General features: G+C 30.2%; 1 protein-coding gene across 1 annotated transcript in view; it reads right to left on the reverse strand.

Annotated features, from left to right (window-relative positions):
* The window catches only part of LOC121129622 (uncharacterized), a 78,720-nt gene that overhangs the window by 47,760 nt on the left and 10,486 nt on the right, over nucleotides 1-20,474 (reverse strand). Inside the window, exon 3 of the mRNA XM_040725346.2 lies at nucleotides 1,655-1,910. Coding sequence (XP_040581280.1) covers nucleotides 1,655-1,910 — 256 coding nt within the window. The remainder of the gene's footprint in view (nucleotides 1-1,654; nucleotides 1,911-20,474) is intronic.

Raw genomic sequence — 20,474 nt, forward strand, 5'->3', positions numbered from 1 at the left:
TCGAACATAAGAGTCCAATAAAAAAAAACATAAATAAATTTATATTTTTTCTAGATTAATAAAAAAATACAAAAAATTGAATCTTTCTTAATCTCTCTCTTGATTGTTATTGATTATTTGTGCTGTAATTCTTTGGAAAAGGACAAACTAGTAAATTTACTTAAAGCTCAGAATGCTTTGCTTAGTTCAACTCTAGGGGTAATTTATTTTATATAGATGGAACTTGCTATTGTTCATTTTTGTTTTATGAACCTTTTTTTCAAATGCAGCTCTTATGAAAAACAATATACAATCATGGGACGCACACTAAATTACGTAATTATTTTCTCAATGTCATGAATGATTTATTGACTCCTTCTATGTCAATATTTCTTTTATTCTCGTGAGTAAATATGTATCAATTATTAATTGTAAAGTCAGGTTTTATCATCCACGTATATGTATCTATAAATGCTGATAATAAACCAAAAAATGAATTTAAAACACGAAAGACATTTATGGTTAAAAAAACAAAAATATGGCATTTACATTCTTATGAGCGTTGGTATATTTGTCAAACAAATCAGCTTATCAAAGGGGAGGGAGAAAAAATAGAGATGGAAAAGATTAAAAACCCTCGAATTACATATTTATATGAAATGTCAAAAATTGTCAATTTATATTTGTTTGTTATGTATATATAACGACAGATATTAATATATAATGATATATCATTAAAATATCATGATCCCTCAAGTTAAACAATAATTGTGGAGTAAATTCCTATCTATATACTAATTTGATAAAAATGATAACATTCCTTTTTATTCCGAAATCAATTCTAAATTTATTGTGTTATTTTGATGATACATGCCCAAAACTTTTGCAATGTTTTTTTTTTTTTGTTTCTTTTTTGACGGATAAAGAAATTACACGTCTTTTGGTGTCCTTTGTAATTTTCTACTATTAAAATAAAAAATGTCAATAAATACTCAATAAAGGGAAAAATGATATAAACCTTTTGAAAGACTTTTTATTTTTTTTAAATGGTTATTTTTTACAAATATCTTAATTTTAAATGCAATACAATCTTTTAAAAGTTATTAAAGAATATCCCCCTTCAATTAATATTTTCTTTTGAATTTTTATGAATATTAGAGAAACGTGGAAGTACAATAAATGATTTATTCTATTTTTTCTTTATCAAAAACACACTAACAACGCAAGGGTTGTGGCCATTTGTAGCCACATAACAAACAAATAAATTTAAGAATAAATAATTATTCAGTGTGAATAAGAAAATAATAGATTTTCCTATACGAGGCCTTGTATGTAAAAATGAATCCTAGTTTGTCTGTTCCTCATAGTTTGGTACTTTTTATTTTTTTTGGATCAAGGACTTTGCTTCACCAAAGATGGTTATAGGTATATTTTTAATCATTAAATATCATTAATCATAATAAAAAATTGAATCAGCTAAATCAAGATTAAGAGCCAATGGTTTAAAGGAGAGCAAGACAAAATAAGTACTCCTACAGATGTGGAAAAAAAAATAGCAGAACTTGAAGTATTGACTTTCATTTATTTTGTTTTAATAAATTTCTTTCATAAGTTCATTCAACGGATATTCTGCTAATACATTTAAGAATATATAAGTAAAAATATTTGGACTTACCCATTATGAGGATTCAATCTCTTCCAATTCGGCATCAAACCCGGCTTACAGTAGTCTAGAAGTGCACTTAGATTAAGACCATTGTTCCAATCACTTGTAAAATTCTTGATTTTGCAATCAGGAAGAGTGGCTTTTAACCATGCAAGCATTAATTTCTTTGGGGGGAAATTGGATGCCCCAAGTTGGTAGTGTGCGATAAGGGACCAAATGAGCCCCAGAATAAGTTTTAAGTTACCATGATGAATGTCCATGTTTCCTAATCAAACGAATACAGATAGATACATATTAGACGGATAATACAAAGTGAAGGATTGATGTATGTATATAGGTGAACAAAAGGTTTACAATGAGTTCGACCAAGCTACCAGAAGGATCGATTGCTACTTAATGATAATATTGGGTATTTAAAGGATTTTTAAGTTCAATAAGGGCTCAGTTGCATGTTTATTTCTTTAATGCGATACAAAAAAATACACGTTATTAATTTATAACATTAAATGCAGTCTGTATTTCTTTGATAGTTTATAGATAGCTTCATTATAAAGAGGATAAAATTTTGGATTAGGAATTTCAAATTTAATTTCAAGGGAGTTCTCTGACAAATTTAGACTGGGGATTCTCAAAGCCCTTGTTGTCCATGTCGCATCGTCAAAGGCTCCATGAGAGAATACATAAAAAATAAATACAACATTAGGTACAGTATTTTTGATATGCTACAAGATATTAAATAAATACTACAAGGCGCAGTAGTATTGAAAGGTTGATAATAACTGTCTTAGAGCAGGAAATAATCATTCGTCTGAAGGCATGTGGAAAATACAGATTAATCCTTTTTTAGTCATATAGTTTCAAATCAAAAGTAAACTTCATCATCAATTATTAATTTATCATTTTAATTGTTCTTTATGTCATAACTTCCTCTGTAAGAAAGTTAAATAAAAAACTTATAACAATTACATTTTACTAATGAATCATATCATCTTAGGGTATGAAAATAAACTGAATGTCAAATACCCAAAGCATTAGCAAGTGACGCACAATTGAGCCTCGCTCAAAATTCTTGAGTGGGAGCGCGCCAACATTTTATAAGATGGATAAAATCGTTCGAACACTCCCAGCTCCTGTCTTTGTAGAGATACAATTCGAAAATAAATCTTTATTTTTCGTAAGTAAAATTTCCGATTTGAAATATAATTTAAGAAAATTATATAAGCTTGAGCTTGTATGTAGGTTTTTCCAGCTAATTATCAGGTGTAACTCGATGATAGTGCACGAAAACTCATAAATATATGTCCCATAAGTCAGTGGTTCCCAAACTTTTTGTTACCAATGCACACCAAAAGACATGTAAAAAAAAATTTGACACCTATTTTAATAAAACCATTCATTTGGATTACTATAAGCTATTGTAAATAATGTTTGGTTGTCACAAATCGTAGGGCACACTTTAACTTGCAATATATTGAATTTAATTGCAATCATAAAGAGTTGTCAAATTAAAATACACATGTACGAGCGTCAAAATAAGCGGAGCTCATTTTTAATTGAGCGGGAGTGCATTCATTGCTTTAAAAATGAACGGGAGCGTGCTCACGAAATTAGTAATTCAGTGGAAACAGGAGTACGCTCAAAATTTTTGGAGTGGAATAAAATGTTCTGGAAATACCTCATAAAATAGCATTTACAGAGAACAATTAGTGTCAATAACTGTAGGGATTTATGGATCGGTTCAAGATTATCATAACTTTTCCTCAAAGAATTAAATCTGATCTATGAACCGTTCCTGAGAAGTTCAATATTATAATAACTATTGAGGACGTCATTTATTATTTCAAATAAGTAAACATTGCTTTAATAAAATTAGAGATATTTATTTGATTGTACATTACGGTCCACAATCAGAGATCGAAGTTTTGCTTTAAAAACATCACTAAATGCCCGACTGAGAGAGATGTAATCGGTCTAGTAGAACTCCATTGTTCATCAACAACGTTATCTTTATTGTATCCAGCAACTTTTCCTCCATAATAAAACGAACTAAAATCAGTTAATGTGAGGCAATTCTTTCGAACTGAGGAATAATGGTTCATTAAACACGTCGTTATCTTAATTACATTTCAAAACCTTTCCTTAGAAAAGAAAAAGAGAAAAAAGATCCAAAGTAATTTTACATAGTCATCTAATTCTCCTCCAACATAAAAAACTCGGTAAAACATCCAAAAAGTAACTCTCCCAAGTGTTGGGTCGGTCTGGACTGAATGAACTGGACCAACAATCCATCGGGATAAACTGAGTGAGTTTATGGATTGCGGTCTGGACCGATAAAAATTAGAAAAAGAACACATCTGACGTCACACACCTTTTTTAAAATAAAATATATGAATTATGATCATTCATTTGGTTGCTATTTCCAAATAGTGTATTCCTATGTCTCTACAGACCAGTTGTATAATTTTAAAAGCTTCATTTTTTGTGGTCTACGTCTTCAGTCTGCAGACCGATACAGAACCGAGTCACATGACTAGGCTTTTATTATTGGTTCATTTTTTTGGACCAACCGAGTGTGTGGATCACGTGACCTACTCAGACCGATAATGGACCGACCCAACACTAATTACCAATTCATTATATGCAAGAGCAATGGATAGGGCTTGTGTGTGTTATTATTATTATTATATATTTTTTTTTTTTGGGGGGAGGGGGGGGGGGAGTGATAAGAAAATTATCTTTAAAGAAACAGAAAGAAGCCCACCATGTGTTCGTCAGGTTGGTTAACAGCTCTTCTTAACTATGTAATTATCACTTAATAATTCAATTGTTACGAATCGTTCATACATTAACAAGAACTAATTTGAATTCAACCTAGTAACGTTCAGAACTCTGATAAGAGGAAAAGAAGCAAAATAATTGACAAGAAATTTTTATGTTTATCTGCTTTAAATCCCTTTTTATTTTATAAGACAACTATAATAAATCCCTTCACAAAGTTGAAAACCATTCAAACAGTTTACCTTCAAATGACAAAACATCAACTTAAAGACACATCACAAATATGCTTGTTTGTAAATACAACATACGAGCGAGTATACCAATGACACATAGATATATATGTATATACATAGTTCCTTTTGTGATGATAATTCAAATGCCATTTAATCTAATGACGTGTACATGATTCATGAGAAGGTCATGTATATATGTATAACATAGAAGTAATTATATTCGATATTTCTAAGAATATGATACAAAATACACTAATCAGTGCGTATGAACACACTCAGTGCTGTATAAAATATTTCTCCTGGTATTGCTTGGGATGAGAGCAACTTAGCTGTCATGACGTTGTATTAGATCAGCTGCAAGCAGTGGTGAGAGGAAAGTAATAAATACAATCCCCACTTCAATCAATGATATATCACTCCGATGTTGATCTTCAATTTACTCCAGATCCAACAAAAACTTACATTTATAACTTCCAAGCAATCACTTATTATTAATATCTGTCTTTCATGAGTAGATGCACTCGTTATTACTTTATAAGAGTTCGTAGATGTTTCCTTCTCAATAATTAAATAAAAAATATGTTGCGGTTGCAATTACAAAAGTTGCTCCGCTTTTAGGACATATTTTATACACTTGTATACAAATATATTTATATATGTATGTATAAGACAATTCAAGTTGTGCATTTCATGGATGAGAGTGATTTTCATTCCGTTGTGAAGCTAATTTGCTCCCTTTTATCTTTCTTTCTTATTTCATATTTAATAATTAATTAGTTTAATGTAAATTAAACTAATACTTATGTGTACCTACTTGTAATTGGTTTCGGTCCAAAACTGTTATAATTGATGTAAAATCGATCTAGTTCGGTACAAGCTCATACCAGTCTCAAAGTAAAATTTGATAAACACAAATATAAAACTATCCCTGATCGCTTCGGCGAAATATGCATTTTTTTCTTCTTTGATAATTCACAACAATTTCAAGGTTTTAGACCGCCTTTTGGATGGATATATTGTGACTCTATACAAAAATACTGAGCACAACTTAGCTAGAAAATAAATAAAAGCGAGCCTCAACACTAATACCTTTCTACTAAATATGACGTAAACCATATTAACTCATTGAAGTTGGTGATAAACTCTTAATCAAAATGCATTAAAAACTACTTAACGAAAATACAAATTGAAAATATTAAAAAAAGTTGAATTACTTCATTTATTTTATCTTCTACTTCGAACTATGTGTAAAGCCAAGACTTTCAAAAGATGGTAAATTATGTTAAAAACTAAATTAAAAAATAAAACTCATTTTCCTTTCATGTTCCCATAACCTCAAAGTGATTTAGATAAGATACATATATATGTATATAAAACTTATCTTCTCAGAATATATAACAAAGATTTCATACAGAATAATATAATTGTCATTATTTGTTTAATAATAATTATAAAAACATCTCATTCTGCGAATGGGTTGTACAAAAATGACGTCACTCTACATGTTCCTAGAATTTCTACGTATTTAAAGAAAAAAAGAATACCTAGAACAACCTGGGTACTCCAGGTTGTTCTATAGACACACATAAAGGCATATCAAGGTCATTGCCAAGGAATGAGTTTTGAATTAAAATGAGGGGATTGTATTCACAAGTATACATTCATTGATATTTTTAAGTCAAGTTTTTGCATTCAAATTTGTGGGATGGCTTAAGAGAGCTAAATATTCTTCCTATAGTTTAGAACATAATTTATATCTTATGTACTTATTTAGGGCCCTATAAAAAGATTTCAAATAAAATGACCTATTCCTTTATTGTGATGATCAATATTTGCTGTTCCATTGCAACTCTATGCACCTCCAATGGATTAGTAACAGAGATGCAACTCCTTGGGAATCATCCCAATACTTGGAACATCGACATTGCGTAAGGAGGGATTTTTATCAAAATATCTAAATCTTTGACTTTTATTCATGCAACCTTAATTGATCACTTTCGTTTGATTAAATTAATGGTATTTTAAAACTTGTTTTATCTAATACGTTAAGAGTTTAATCTTTTTCAACACGTATATAACTTATTTTTGTTTTGTCTCATTTTATCTGCAGCTAAAAAATATATTAGAAAGAACGGTGCAACTTGTTCGAAGTGGCAGGCTTATATAGCCTTAACATCGAAACTTGACAAGGTAACGTTCCTCTACGTTTCAAAAAAGATAGTCTTAGAATGCATAACGAAAATGATTATATTTACTTATCAGCACATATTATCTAATATAATTGATTAAAGGGGAATTTGACATTCTATTGATATCAGCATACAAAAGCATTTTCGCCCAAAGGCTGAACCCCACAATTATTATTGTTATATAAGATGTAGCGCACGAAAATGACCATTGAAACATGCTACATCAACAAATTTGGATTTTAAGTCTTTTTTTAAATCTAGTTTTTAGGGTATAACCATAATTCAGTGCCCTATTTCAACATGAAGGAACACCATAAATGAAAATCAAGTAAATAACAAATTGCTACAAACATTTAACTATTTGAAAATGCTTTATTCATTACTTTATCTTGATTGCAATTTTAAAAAAAAACAAGCTATTATCTTATTTATTTTTGATTCAGGTGCTTTATATCATAGTTGAAGTTCTACAGTATACCTTTTATTTCAATTGATAAAAAATGCATTTAAAAAAGACTGATTTAAATCGATTTTTGGTCAATTTAATGTTTAATATTTATAAAGAAATTTAATAAAATCATTAAGTTGCGTTGAATTTAAATTTTAATAATATTCTGAGGGAAAAAATTGAATCGCTTATCAGTTTATAACTAACTGTGTGATTAATAAGTAGGCAATTACTAATCAATTATTTTGAATATGAAGTATTTATAATTTTTTTAAATTCCCTGACATATTCTACCTGTTTTAACGCTTAAATAAGAATAATAAATATGGGTTTAAGCCTGGTAGCGCTTCAAGAACTTCCTTTAGTTGAACATTGATTCTGTAATTAGATTTTTAGGGAAAATCTAGGGATATAATAAAATACTAAGTGGCATCCCTTGTTATCAAGTATATTTTTTGATAGAAATTGACGATTGTTCAGCGAGGAATACAAATGTTATTCACAATCAATTTTAAAAATAATCATTCATCTAATGTGTTATATTGGTACGCATATCCACAATGTTCGATTGGTAGTTTTTTGTTTTTTTCATAGATCAAAAGTTAGACGACTTTTTTCTGTGGCTTGGGATTTTCTATGATTGAAAGTATAAGAAAAAAAATCAATGCTGCAAAAATTATTTAAAATATTACTTTTCTTCCAAATCTAGCATTGTATAAGAAATAAATATTTTAGAATAAGAAACAATCGTTCAAAAGTTTGAAAATAAAAGTTCCCTTTGTTTGGTTGTCTCTTTCAATTTAGTCATACTAAGTCTGATCAAAAAGTAAGGCAACTTTATACTTTTAGGAAAAATAATTATTTATTCATCAATATTTATATTGGGTAAGGCATGATTGAAGTGTTGTTTTTGGCCAAAAAAAAAATATCATAAGCAAAGATGAATAAACAGAGGGGTTATTGTATTGCAAAAGCCATGAATTGTTTTTCCACAAATCCGTACGTTTTCTTCGCGTTGCTTCTAATAAGCGACCCATAACTTCAAGATAATACCCTTTATTGGCCGTACGACCATAAATGAAGAACTCCGTATGCACTACGCCACAGTAGTCGAAAAAAAAAACAATTATCGAAAAGTCTTCCAGACCATTTTGGAAGAATTTGTACCACTTATAATTTTTTTTTTACTAAGAACAGTTTCACCGTATGCCATTGTTAACATTTCAAGTGTTTTGGAATACTTAACTCCCTTTTTTACACAATATTTGATGCAAATTCTTTGACCCGAGATTTTCAACACCAAAAAATTGGTAAACACACAAAAACTTGTATATGTTATGCCTCTCACAAACAAACTAAACATATTACACCACTGACACAATAAATATAGGTTTGTGGAGAGTGTACTAACATAAAGAATAAAAAAATGATCGTACCAAAACATACGTTCCCTGCTAAATTTGAAAATTAAACATACTTTTTGTAACCCCGTATAGTAGAACATTGCAGAGCACACCCAAAGATCTCAACCTTTTAATCTGTCAAAAACAAACAAACAATGCAAATTGGCTGAACAAATGCTGTAGATTTATGTACTATATAATAGAAAAGTAAATTTGGGAATGGAAGTCGGAATAAGAAAATATATTGACTTATTGATCAGTATAGTAAATAGAATATACAAATAAACTGACTTAGATAATTAATAATAAAATATCCCTTTCACTTTGAAATGATTTCCTTTATGCATGAACATGTTTTAACTTATTTAATAATGCATAGTAAGAATTGACTTAAGGTAAGTTATAATGCGGGTAAATAGTTATCCGTTTATTCATTAATTAGATAGTATCTACAGTAAAATATGTACATAATATCAGATAATTCGTGGGCTTAAAGTTTCTAATAGGTATATCTATATAGCAGATGGAGCCCTTCATTTTTAATTAAAAGTGTTTGTACATTTAGAATGATCTATCATTTACTTCAATACTTCATTCTATTTCTTTACAAAAGGAGTATATAAATTGAATTAGTTAATTGGCAGATTCAATTTCATACAAAAAAAAAAAACAATTTTTTTGTCTTTCACAATTAATTAATTGGCTATAGCATTGTAAAAAACTTCCAATGCATAACTTCACAGAAAACAATAGGTAGTTTATATTCATGCTAAATAAGATTTTGATGTTATTATTATTATTAGATATAATTAAAAACACCAGTTGTACATAAATATATTGCAACATTCTCTTAATTGATGTCGAAAATGTAACCTTTATTTATTTATTTTTTTGTTTCGTAAAATTGATGTAAATCTTTTTTTTTAAATGTATAAAATAATTGAAGTCAAAAAGATGTTCAAACCGGAAGCTTACTTTAAGATTTTAAATTAGTAGCCTTTGAATTAATTTGATTACAGAGTTTTTATTTCTTTTTCTTTTGAAACTCCGACGCTATTGACACCCTAATAACGCCTTCTAAAATTTATAAATTATTGTAAATCCACCCAGTTTTGTATTTAAGGAACTAGGTAATTATTCTCAAAAACGATCTGAAACTTACAGCCTCAGAAATTAATAGGAAAATAAAAATCAATATCTGATATTAAAATCTACACAAAATCACGTATCAAAAGCACTTGTTGTTTACTTATATAATATTTAAGGTCTATAATTTTTTTTTAGAATTGATATACAAGTATAAACTATAGTAAAAAGAAATCCATTATTTTTTATGGAGATTTTTTTCTCCATTATTTTTTATTTATCTCTTTTGCTATTAAAATAGTGTTTACATGACGTTTGGACTCGACGATTTCAATTATTTTATACACTTTTTGGACAATCGGTCTGGCATCTTTTACATCAAATTCATAGTAACGGAGAAAGGAAAATTGTATGATTGGTTGTTACATTATCAAGACCATCAACACTAGTCACATTTTCCACCACCTAGATTGCATTTCAGCCTTGTTCGTAGATAAAATATAAATTCTGGTGTATTTTCTCTTTGATGGGTTCCTTCTTTGACGACTATTCAAAGAATACGGAGTTAATCAATCACAAAACTATCTATAAAAAAATTTCTAGGATATTTGATATTTCTCACGTTAGCCAACATAACCCATCACACTTATACAACGCAAGATGCAGATTAATATAGCCATTTATTGGAAAATTAAATAATCTATTTTTGGGATTGTATCAAACATAAAATATGAAACCTTAAATGTGTCAATCCCTGTTATCAGTGATCAAAAAGTTCCAAAATTCGGAAAAGACTCTTGACTGTATCATATCTATTAATATTATCGTATAGTAAATTATTTACCGATTTCCTTTATATTATTAAAAAAATCGAAAATGTACCAAAAATAATAAAAACCCAAAAACCTAATTTTTGTACTAACAGAAAAAGGATAAATTTACATTAAAAAATGAATTAGGTACATGACTACAACAATAACAAAAAAAGATAATGAAGAACATATTCAGATAGAAAAAGAAACTCAATATTGTATATTGCAGCAAAATGCACTTAATTAGCTACTCTTTTATTATTTTTGCATATATTGCAAGTATTTCATCACTTCACATCAGACAGCTTCTAATTCCATATAAAAGATTTATTATTACCTATAAGACTCTACTTATAAAAACATTATCTGAAGGACTTATGATTTTTCATAAAATTAAGTTTTTCGAGTTTTTTTCATGTTTTCTATCAAAAAGTTCAATAACTATTATTTTGTAAATTAAACTGGAATTTTTGATAACCGATTTTTTAATGTCTTTAAATAAACTGTACGATCAGAAGCAATCAAGTTAAGAATTGTTTTTGGTTTCATTTTTAAACAATCAAAACTCCATTTCTTGAAAAAAATTATTAGTAAATTTTTTGCAATAGTGTTGTGTTTTTTTTTAATTATATACTTAAGCTATTTAGCAACTAGATATGTAATTAAGTAATTAAAACTCTATGGATCCGTTTACTGATTTTCATTCAAAAATAAATGCCAAAATATATTTAAAATGAGAAGAGGAAATTAAGTAAATGACTACGGCAACAGCGAAGTATAAGGCTGTGACCCCCTTTATCCTAACTGTCAGATACTGGCTAGCCATATTGAGCTTCGTTCTAGAAATCCTAGACCGGTCTGGGACCAATATAATTTTTGTTATAGCGGACTAATTCAATCCTTTAAAAATTTGTGTTTAAATCCGTCTCATAGAAAAATTCGGTCTAAATTGGTTCATAGGAAAAAATTGGTCTTATTTTAATTGGCGAAGCCAAGCTTAAGGGGCCCGCTCAGAGGATTTAGCTTAGCTTAATAAAACTTTAAATATATTTTATCACCCAAAATATTTTAATATATATAGACCTAATTTAATGATTTATTTTTCTTATAAAATTAATGAAGATGGATTACTATTGACGTTACTTACTGGTATATATGACGATGTCATTTGGCAAAGATTATTCTAAGGGTGGAATTTTTCTTTAACTGTGGAGGAGTCCTTACAGGCCGTTTTTTTGTTTTTTTTTGTTTTGAACACTCTGTTACGTCCCTTCTAATCCAAACTGAGTCATTCCTGAAGGTATATTGTTATCCCAATATAAAAAGGGATATTTTAGCAATAATAAACTACTTTACCCTTCGTAGTTGCTACATAGGTATGAAACTATAAGCATCAGTGAACAAAGTGAATGCCTGTTACAATTATATATTATAACCGTGAATTAATAACCTAAGATAGTAGTTGGATATAAGAACATATACATTTTGTAGACTATAGAGAATAGATTATCTCTAAATTAATATAGTATTATCTTATATTTATTTATATACATAAAGTATCAAAAAAACATCTGCCGCTTCTATTTCATCTTCCTTTTATATATAAATAATAAGAACGCATTAAAAACTTTCTTTGAAACCTCGATAATTAATTCCTGAATTTCTTTATAACTTAGCAAATAATGAAGTACCATGCTACTAAAAAATATATTGTTGTCCCAGCACAAAAAAACTTTTTAACAGGCATAACATAAGAAAAGCAGTTTAACACTTTTTTTTTAAAAAGAATAACTACAATATTTTGCCATAATTCATAAGCTACAAAACACCAACTGTAATGTGCTCTAAATAAATTCCGTGTTACCATGTACTATTAATAATCTACCTGAAGTACTGCGTTGCAATCCTTCAGAAAAATTGTGACTATTTTTCACTTACTAATCGTAGCTAAATTTGTATCTCCTAGCTTTAACATCCCAGTTCAACCTTTTGCCTAGATAACATTTTTTCGCGCTCTGTTAAAAAGATGATAAATTTGTAAATAAAGTGTTTATATAATAAGATATTAAAATGATTATTTTAAGGAGTAGATAAATACCCTGGAGAAATAATGGAGGTAATAATTATATTGAAAAGATTATGTATAGGTAAATTTTAGTGGAACACACCACGATTAATGCCCATTTTCTAATCATTCTTTGTCATTAAAATAGTGGGAAGTGAAGAGTTATAATCTAAAGTTGGAATATTTTGATTGTATATAAATTAAGTATTTATTCATAAAGGGGAGGCCACAAAAATTAGAATCCCCTTTGAGGCCGTCTAGCCTCCCTTCTAAAAGTCTGATTTTGTACTTAGTACCATTCGAAAGAGCTAAAAAGAAGCTAGAATTTGATGTTTGTTTTGTTTTGGTGCGATCAAAAAGGTCGGTATAACAAGCAGAACTGCAGAGGGCGTGCGATTACCTCCGCCCACAAGTCATGGGCACTGTTCCGAACCGAAAAAATGATTGCTTCTAGGCTGAATCAAGAGCTCAGGTCGAAGGAACCTTCGGGACAAAAAATCCAGCTCAAGTAATGGTCCTCGTCGTCCTGGCGTCCGACGGTAGCAAGATACCTCCCACTTCTTCAAAAGCAAATGAGAAAGTCAACATGGAAGTCTTCTACAAAACCCTCAGGTGCCATGGTTAAATAGCACATTACCCACGGACAACTGTGTTTATCCAAGACAGAGCCCCGGCACACATATTTTAGAAGATGCAGTATTACTGTAGGGAGAACAAGGCTGCCTTCTGGCCGGCAGACTTCTGGCCTTTATCATCACCAAACGTGAAACCCCTGCACTTTGCTGTTTAGTACATCTAGGAGGGAAAGAAGAACAAGACTTCTAACACAAATTTCGATACCCTGAAGGTTGTAATCACGGAGGAGTGGAACAACTTGTCCTAGAGCTTATTCAAGGCCAGCAGTGTTTCTTTTTGTCCACGTATTAAAGACATAATTCGGAATGGAGGGTGACATATTAAATAAAAAGTGTAGAAAATTGTTCTGTAACTAACTTTTACTTCGAAATTAAATGTGTATTAAAGTTCGTATGACGTATTTTTTTTGAGAATGAAATAATAGAAAATTTATTCTGGTATAAAATTGAATATAATTACTGAATAAAACCGCCATCAGCTGCTATGACACCCTCCATGCTCCCACGGAAGGCCTTGCACTCATTGATGATGTAATGGTCTTCCATGGCTGCCCATTGCTCATTAACGCTGGCCTTTAATGAGTCCAAATTCGGGTGGCGGGTAGCATAGGCCATCTTCTCAATTTGCCATCACACACTGTAGTCAAGGGGATTCAAATCAGGTGATTGAGGTGGACAAATGTTTTTGTTCCAAAATGGCATTTGGCAGCGAGCCAATCCTGATTTCAGATCTTTTCCCTCCTTGACAAGCTTCTGGACCTTGAACACAGTAGTCCTTGATAGTCCAGTCGTAAGAATGGGAAAATATACAAATATGAAGAAGTAAAACCACAACTTTTAAAATTTTCAAATGTTTGAGTTGACTGCTTCTGATACTCTTAATATGGGAAACGTATGAAACATTCAACTTGGTTTATGTGTTCATGCTTACCAAAAAAAAAAAAAAAAAAAAAAGAACAAGACTAATGGACCTCACAACAAAAAAAAATATGTGAGATGTATTAATAATGGTATTCTCAAACAAGTTCTATAACTTAATATGTACGTACACATTGAAACGTGCCAAATATAGTTACTAAAACACATGAAAAATAGACTTATATTTTTGGGTAATTTTTTTTATCCTAAAGATTTTTTTTATGTATTATATTTGTACGTATGGTTATTTTACTCAATTTCTTCATGGATTATAAAATTACATTCTGTTACTTTGAAAAGTAAAGAATAAATATTATGAATGAGAGATAAATTTTAGGCATATTTTCTATATATATATACTTCTGATACCAATCAAACCACTTTAATAAAGAAAAGATACCATTGCAAGAATAAATTTATGTAACAAATTGGACAATGAGTCCTCGGGGATTCAATTATTCATTTTTGGAACATCAATACTCATTACAGCAGTTAGTCGATTTTTAATAACGAAAAGTGAGGTCATACACAGGTAGAATGTTATTGGCCGTTGTAGCGGGTAGCCAGAAACTATAAGCGTCATTTTAAAAAATATGGTATTGAACAACGAAGTATAAATTCTATGATCGTGGAAAAAGTAGACTATATTTTTTTTTTTTGCGATCTGTTTCAGACGAGACCATGTTGAGAATGCAAACTTCTTGAGCCTGGACATATCTTTTTTCTTAATGATCAGAAAGGACCTAAAAGTGTCTGGAGGGTCTTATGAATCAACAAAAAAGAGTGCTGATCACATGATGAAGTTAGACTAACAGAAGAATCAGGATTTCATTGCAAATTGGAAAAAAAAATCTAAATAGATGAGGGACATTGCTAAGGAACTCAATTGTTTTGAAAGTATGATCAACAAATATGTGGCAGATGATTTGCGATAAATATCATACAATATGCGAAAAGCCCTTGTCCAGGCTAACGGGATCTCAATCCCATAAAATTCTTTTTGTGGGGCTAAGTTGAGCCACACACCAACATATCTTCCTGCAACAAGAAAGCTGATGTCCAAGATCGGGAAGGAATTCGAGAATTTGCCAAAGGAAACTATAATCAAGTTTTTCGCGAGGTCGAGTCGAGGTCGTTATTGGAGGCTGTAGTTAAAGCTGGCGTGCTTAATTTTAGTGATTGGCTTCACTATGTATCCTTACATGTAAGAGTCAAAGATTTTTGAATTTGGAGTAATAAATTGTAAAAATCTTTATCCGTCAATTTTTCCGATTTTAAACTTGTATATTTTTTATAATGCATATTTGTATTGTAAGTGGAATGGGATATACATAATGTAAAAAAAAAATATGTGCATAAATGTATAAACATAGAAAAGGAAAATGCTAAAAACTTAAATTTCATACTATTTTGTAACGAGAAAAGTTATGGTATGTATTTGTGTATCGTATATATTAATAACTTATAAAAATAACAAGTGTAACAAAATTCTTCATGTCATTATGTGACTCTAAGTAATGCAGTAATTTTCATCATCATCATCAACTTTTTTCTACATATCTTTCTCTTTAATTCTCCTTTCCTTCAATGAAATTGGACGTCTTAAAAAAGCCCACAAAAAGTTTTATATTATATCTCTATTTTCTTTTTATGGATTTTAAAAGGATAACTAAAAGTTAATGAGGGCTTTTTTATTTATATTCAGTGTACATAATAATTATGCTAGTCAATTCATGTATATTACACATTACTGTTTGCAACTTTGATCGTAGTAAGAGATATGAATAGGTAAAAATCTATGTTAGTGTAAAAACCACGCTTATATGTTATCATAATCCTCTCGTACATCTTAGGAACGACAAATGATTTTGTCTGTCGCCTGATGACATTTGATTCTTCAAAATAGTGGGAAATAATTTAGAAAGAACAATTTTTTTGCTAGTTACCAAAATATTCTATTTATATATATATATATATATATTTACACTCACGAGGATTTCGATATTTCTCACATATCTAATTACAGGTACAAAAGATTTGATTTGATATATTGAAAAATAACCAATCAACTATACATCGTTCGTAAGCTATCTGTGCTGCTAAAATGATTTTTTTTTTTTCAAACACAATTTTCTCTCGAACCAAATAAAAAAATAAAAGCAGGTTCTAAAAACCTGATGGATTCGGATTTTTTTTTCTTCAATAATATCACTTTCAACCTCTATACAAGGCTGAGAGCGTGAAAAAAGCCTTTGACACTTGGTTCCTTGGTAAATCATGGAATTTTTTCTTGATCCGACTAATAAAAAAATATATAGAAATTGACTCAATACATTGGATAAATTATAAACGAGACAGATATACATTTTTTCTAGCTTTCACAATTCGCCAGGCTTGAACACGAGAAGTATTTGACTTGTTAAATGTTGGCAACAATTTCTTTCTGTATCTAATTCTCCCTCCATAGACATCTGCTTTTGCATTTTGAAGAAATTAATTTTCCTATACCCTTGCTATGTTTAGAAATGCTGTCAGGAAATGTCAAGTCTTAATTTTTTTTTTCAACTCTGTTCAACTCTCTTGCCTTAAGAAACTGTCTCTAAAATTTATTTTAATATAAAATGATTAAAAATTGATTCTGAGTAACATCAAGGATCACAAAATCATTTCCAATTGAGATAGGAGATATTTGCCTTTTCCTGGATGCCATAATTTTGATTTGAGCAAAACTCTTGAGTAATGCAGCCTACAGTAAATAATGTAGACGTATAGGATTTAGTAAAGTACTCCGGACGACAGATAAACAAATATTTTATAATAAAGGTTCCATGTAGATCAAAAAATGCATTGTAAAAAGATAGTGGTTAATTAATTAACCTATCGCCTGGAATGGGTTCACTGAAGTTACCTCATGTCAAATATACAAGAATTGATATTTAAGCGTCATTTTAATGTCCCTCCACTCATTAAATATCAACCAAGGTTTTTTACAATTGATCGTAGTATTGTATATAAAATATGACCAACGTATAAAGTTTTCACTTGTGTTTGCTCATGAAAGATGTAAAGTAACAAGGAGGATTTGTTGGTGATTTAGAAGTGTAAGTCCTTCTTAGACTAAGAGTACAATTGAGGATCGACTTCTGAGTAATTCCAACCAGTAGTTAGTTGGTCAAAAAGGAGTGAGATTTGTAGTTATTTCCTTACGATCACGGCTGCTTGCAGCAAATCTAATAAAACATCGTGATAGCTAAGCTGTTTTTTTTTTTTTTAAAACCTCTTTAAATTGTGTTTTCTTTTCTTTTATATTTCATAAAGACAGGTCATATTTTATACAACTCTATCGATCATTTTATAAGTTTTAGAGTTTATTAAATATATTTTTTCTTTTTTTTGCTTTTTTTGGTATACAAATGAGTGCTAGGTAATTTTTCCTTAATCCCCCTTGCCTCAGAACATTTTGCTTAAAACCATTTAGCCTTAAAACCACTTTGCCTCAAATATATTTACCCTCAATATATATATAAATAAAAAATTAACCATCGTTTTTATTATGTTTGGTTAAAATTGATATTCCCTTTGAATTTTTAATGAAAACATGTAATTTGTATTATTATAAAAAAAAATTAAATATCTGCATTCTGTTGGAAAAATGATGGAATCATGCCCAAAAGTTTCAATGTACATACACACCAACAAAATCTCAGCATGTAATGAATTCGGACCAAAGACGAAATAGAGTATTAAATTGAGTATATTAAGAAAAACAAAAATAAATAAGCACGGCAACGATTTGAATCTCTGTTGGTGATTTTATTTATACATGATGGATTATTCATATTAGAAAAGACTCATGGATTGACGAACAAGTATATTATAAAGCAAAAGAATAATTTCATACTTATATTCTTATGTATATATTTAAAATAGAGTTTTTATGTGTGTCCTTGATGTGTTGCAACATTGTTGAACCCTCCAACCGCCTCCGGAATCCATTGCACACGTTGGCAGCGTAGTCTTTTTTCATGATCATCCACTACTGGTTAATGGAGGTCTTCAGGGCATTAATATTCGGGTGGCGGACTTTGCAGGCCTTCTTCTCAAAATTTGCCAGCATATGAAGTAATTCAGTGGATTCAGATCTAGACTCTGAGGGGGCCGAAGGTTCTTGGACCAGAAGTTCATGTTGCTACCAATCCACTCTTGTTCAATATTAGCAGTATGGACCAGAGCCCGTCCAGCTGAAATTCATACGTGGCCTTGTTGGACTTCATCATGGTCTTGGTAATCTATAGGAACACATTTTCCTTCAACACCATCAAGTAATCGTCCACGGGTAACTGGTATCCAACAGCAAAAAAATTGGAGATATTTTTTCTAAACTTGATGCCCCAACCCCCAACATACTCATAGAGGCCGGATGTTTGATCTTGGTGACTGTCCTGACGCTGTTTTCAACCTTGGCAATTCATACCATCCGATCCTTTTGCTTGTAGTAGACGGGGTCAACGATAAAGGTATTTTCATCAGAGAAAAAATTACTACACCCGGTAAATAACCCAATCACTGTCAGCGAGTAGAGGAATCTTTGTAGTTTGAAAAAACTTGGTTTAAATTAACACATTCAAAAAAAGAAATTTTTGAACAATATATATATGGATATATGGAGGCATCGACTATATCACAAATCACTAAGGATAATATATAAATGATTATATATATATATTCGGAAATGACTTTTTTTTTTTTTTGTATTTTTATTAAAAATGGTTTTAAAATTAAAGAATGTCGATAAAAATAAAAGGGAAAAAATATAGAGCGAGGAATAAAGAAAAGATATTTTTTCAATCAAAAGAGCCATTATGACGGTTTTGTTTATTTTTAAAGTAGCAACATTTTCAATTTATGAATATTTCCAATAGGAGTGATAATATGAATGAATAGTCATTTCTCTATAGTAGTTTTATAAATTTTGACGATAAGTATATCACGATTTATAAAACAAGAAAAGATATCACTTTCCAAAATAAGAGGTTTTGTAAACACGAAAATTTTTATTTATATTTTTTTTTTGAAGAAAATGTTTGGTATACCGAGTGTTCCATTAAAATATGAACACTTTGAATTTTAAACTTCAACAATAAATAATTTATTAATTAAGAATAAAATTTCACCAAAATTAATACTATAAATAGATGTTTGTCTCTGCTCCCTTAATCATTAATGTAGCCACCCTTAGCGGCAATGATGGCATCCATCTAAAGGTAAGTCATCTGTGTATGCCGATAGTTGATTTGAGAGCCTCTGTGTTTGGATGACAGACACTGCAGGTCTTCTCGTCAATATCCACCCATAATATTAGTCGAGGGTGTTGGCATCAGGGCTGTATGAGGGGGGGTAAAAAGTGTCAAAAAAGAGTTTAAAGGACTTATTCAGAAGAGTGTTAGTACTGAGAAGATGGATTTATTTCATTGCTGTAGTCAAAAGTGGCCTTTCCAACTTCACCCGGCTATTTTTACCCACTTTTTGATAGCTCTTGGTACAGTCTTGTGTGAAACCTCTGAGATCTCTTGCTTGGCCCCTTATGGACTTGAGAGGATAGGCCTGGGATGTTTTGTTTAACTCCTCCGGGTGTGTTTTGGAAAACTTCTTTGGAGTGCATGAATGGAAATTTGTTGATCACGTTCAAGTGTCCCTTTCTCGACTTGGACGTGAACTAGAGAGCTCAAGTTTATTTTTTTTGTAACTAATTGTTTATGCTTTAGTATATGGAAATATGAATTAATTTCAATCGTTCAACCTTCAATAATTATTGAATTAGTAAGTGTTCAAATTTCAATGGACCACCCAGTATCTGATAACACCATGACGATTTATTAAAGAATCAATAAAAAAGATCAGATACACCAATCCTTTTTCATTTTCTAATCGCTTTTTTGTGTTTTTTTTAAACATAAATCACATCTCTACTGATCAAATATGCGCAAAGACTCCGGAATATTCTCTCAAAGACAAATAAAATGTAAAGTAAAGTGTTTATATTGTCAATCAATATGTGACATCATAACTTTGGAATTGGTTCTGATGATTCGGGTGATGAGTAAGAGTGCAGGAAGCAAACAATTTAACAATCTATGTGACGTAATCCTAAGTATTTCTTCCTGAGCATTCAAAGCTGATGATGACATCATCAAAAATTATTTACTTATGTACAGTCTTTACGCTTGTACATACATACATGAAGGAATAACTCCAAATTAAC

This window comes from Lepeophtheirus salmonis, chromosome 14, assembly GCF_016086655.4.
Source record: "Lepeophtheirus salmonis chromosome 14, UVic_Lsal_1.4, whole genome shotgun sequence".
NCBI lineage: Eukaryota > Metazoa > Arthropoda > Copepoda > Siphonostomatoida > Caligidae > Lepeophtheirus > Lepeophtheirus salmonis.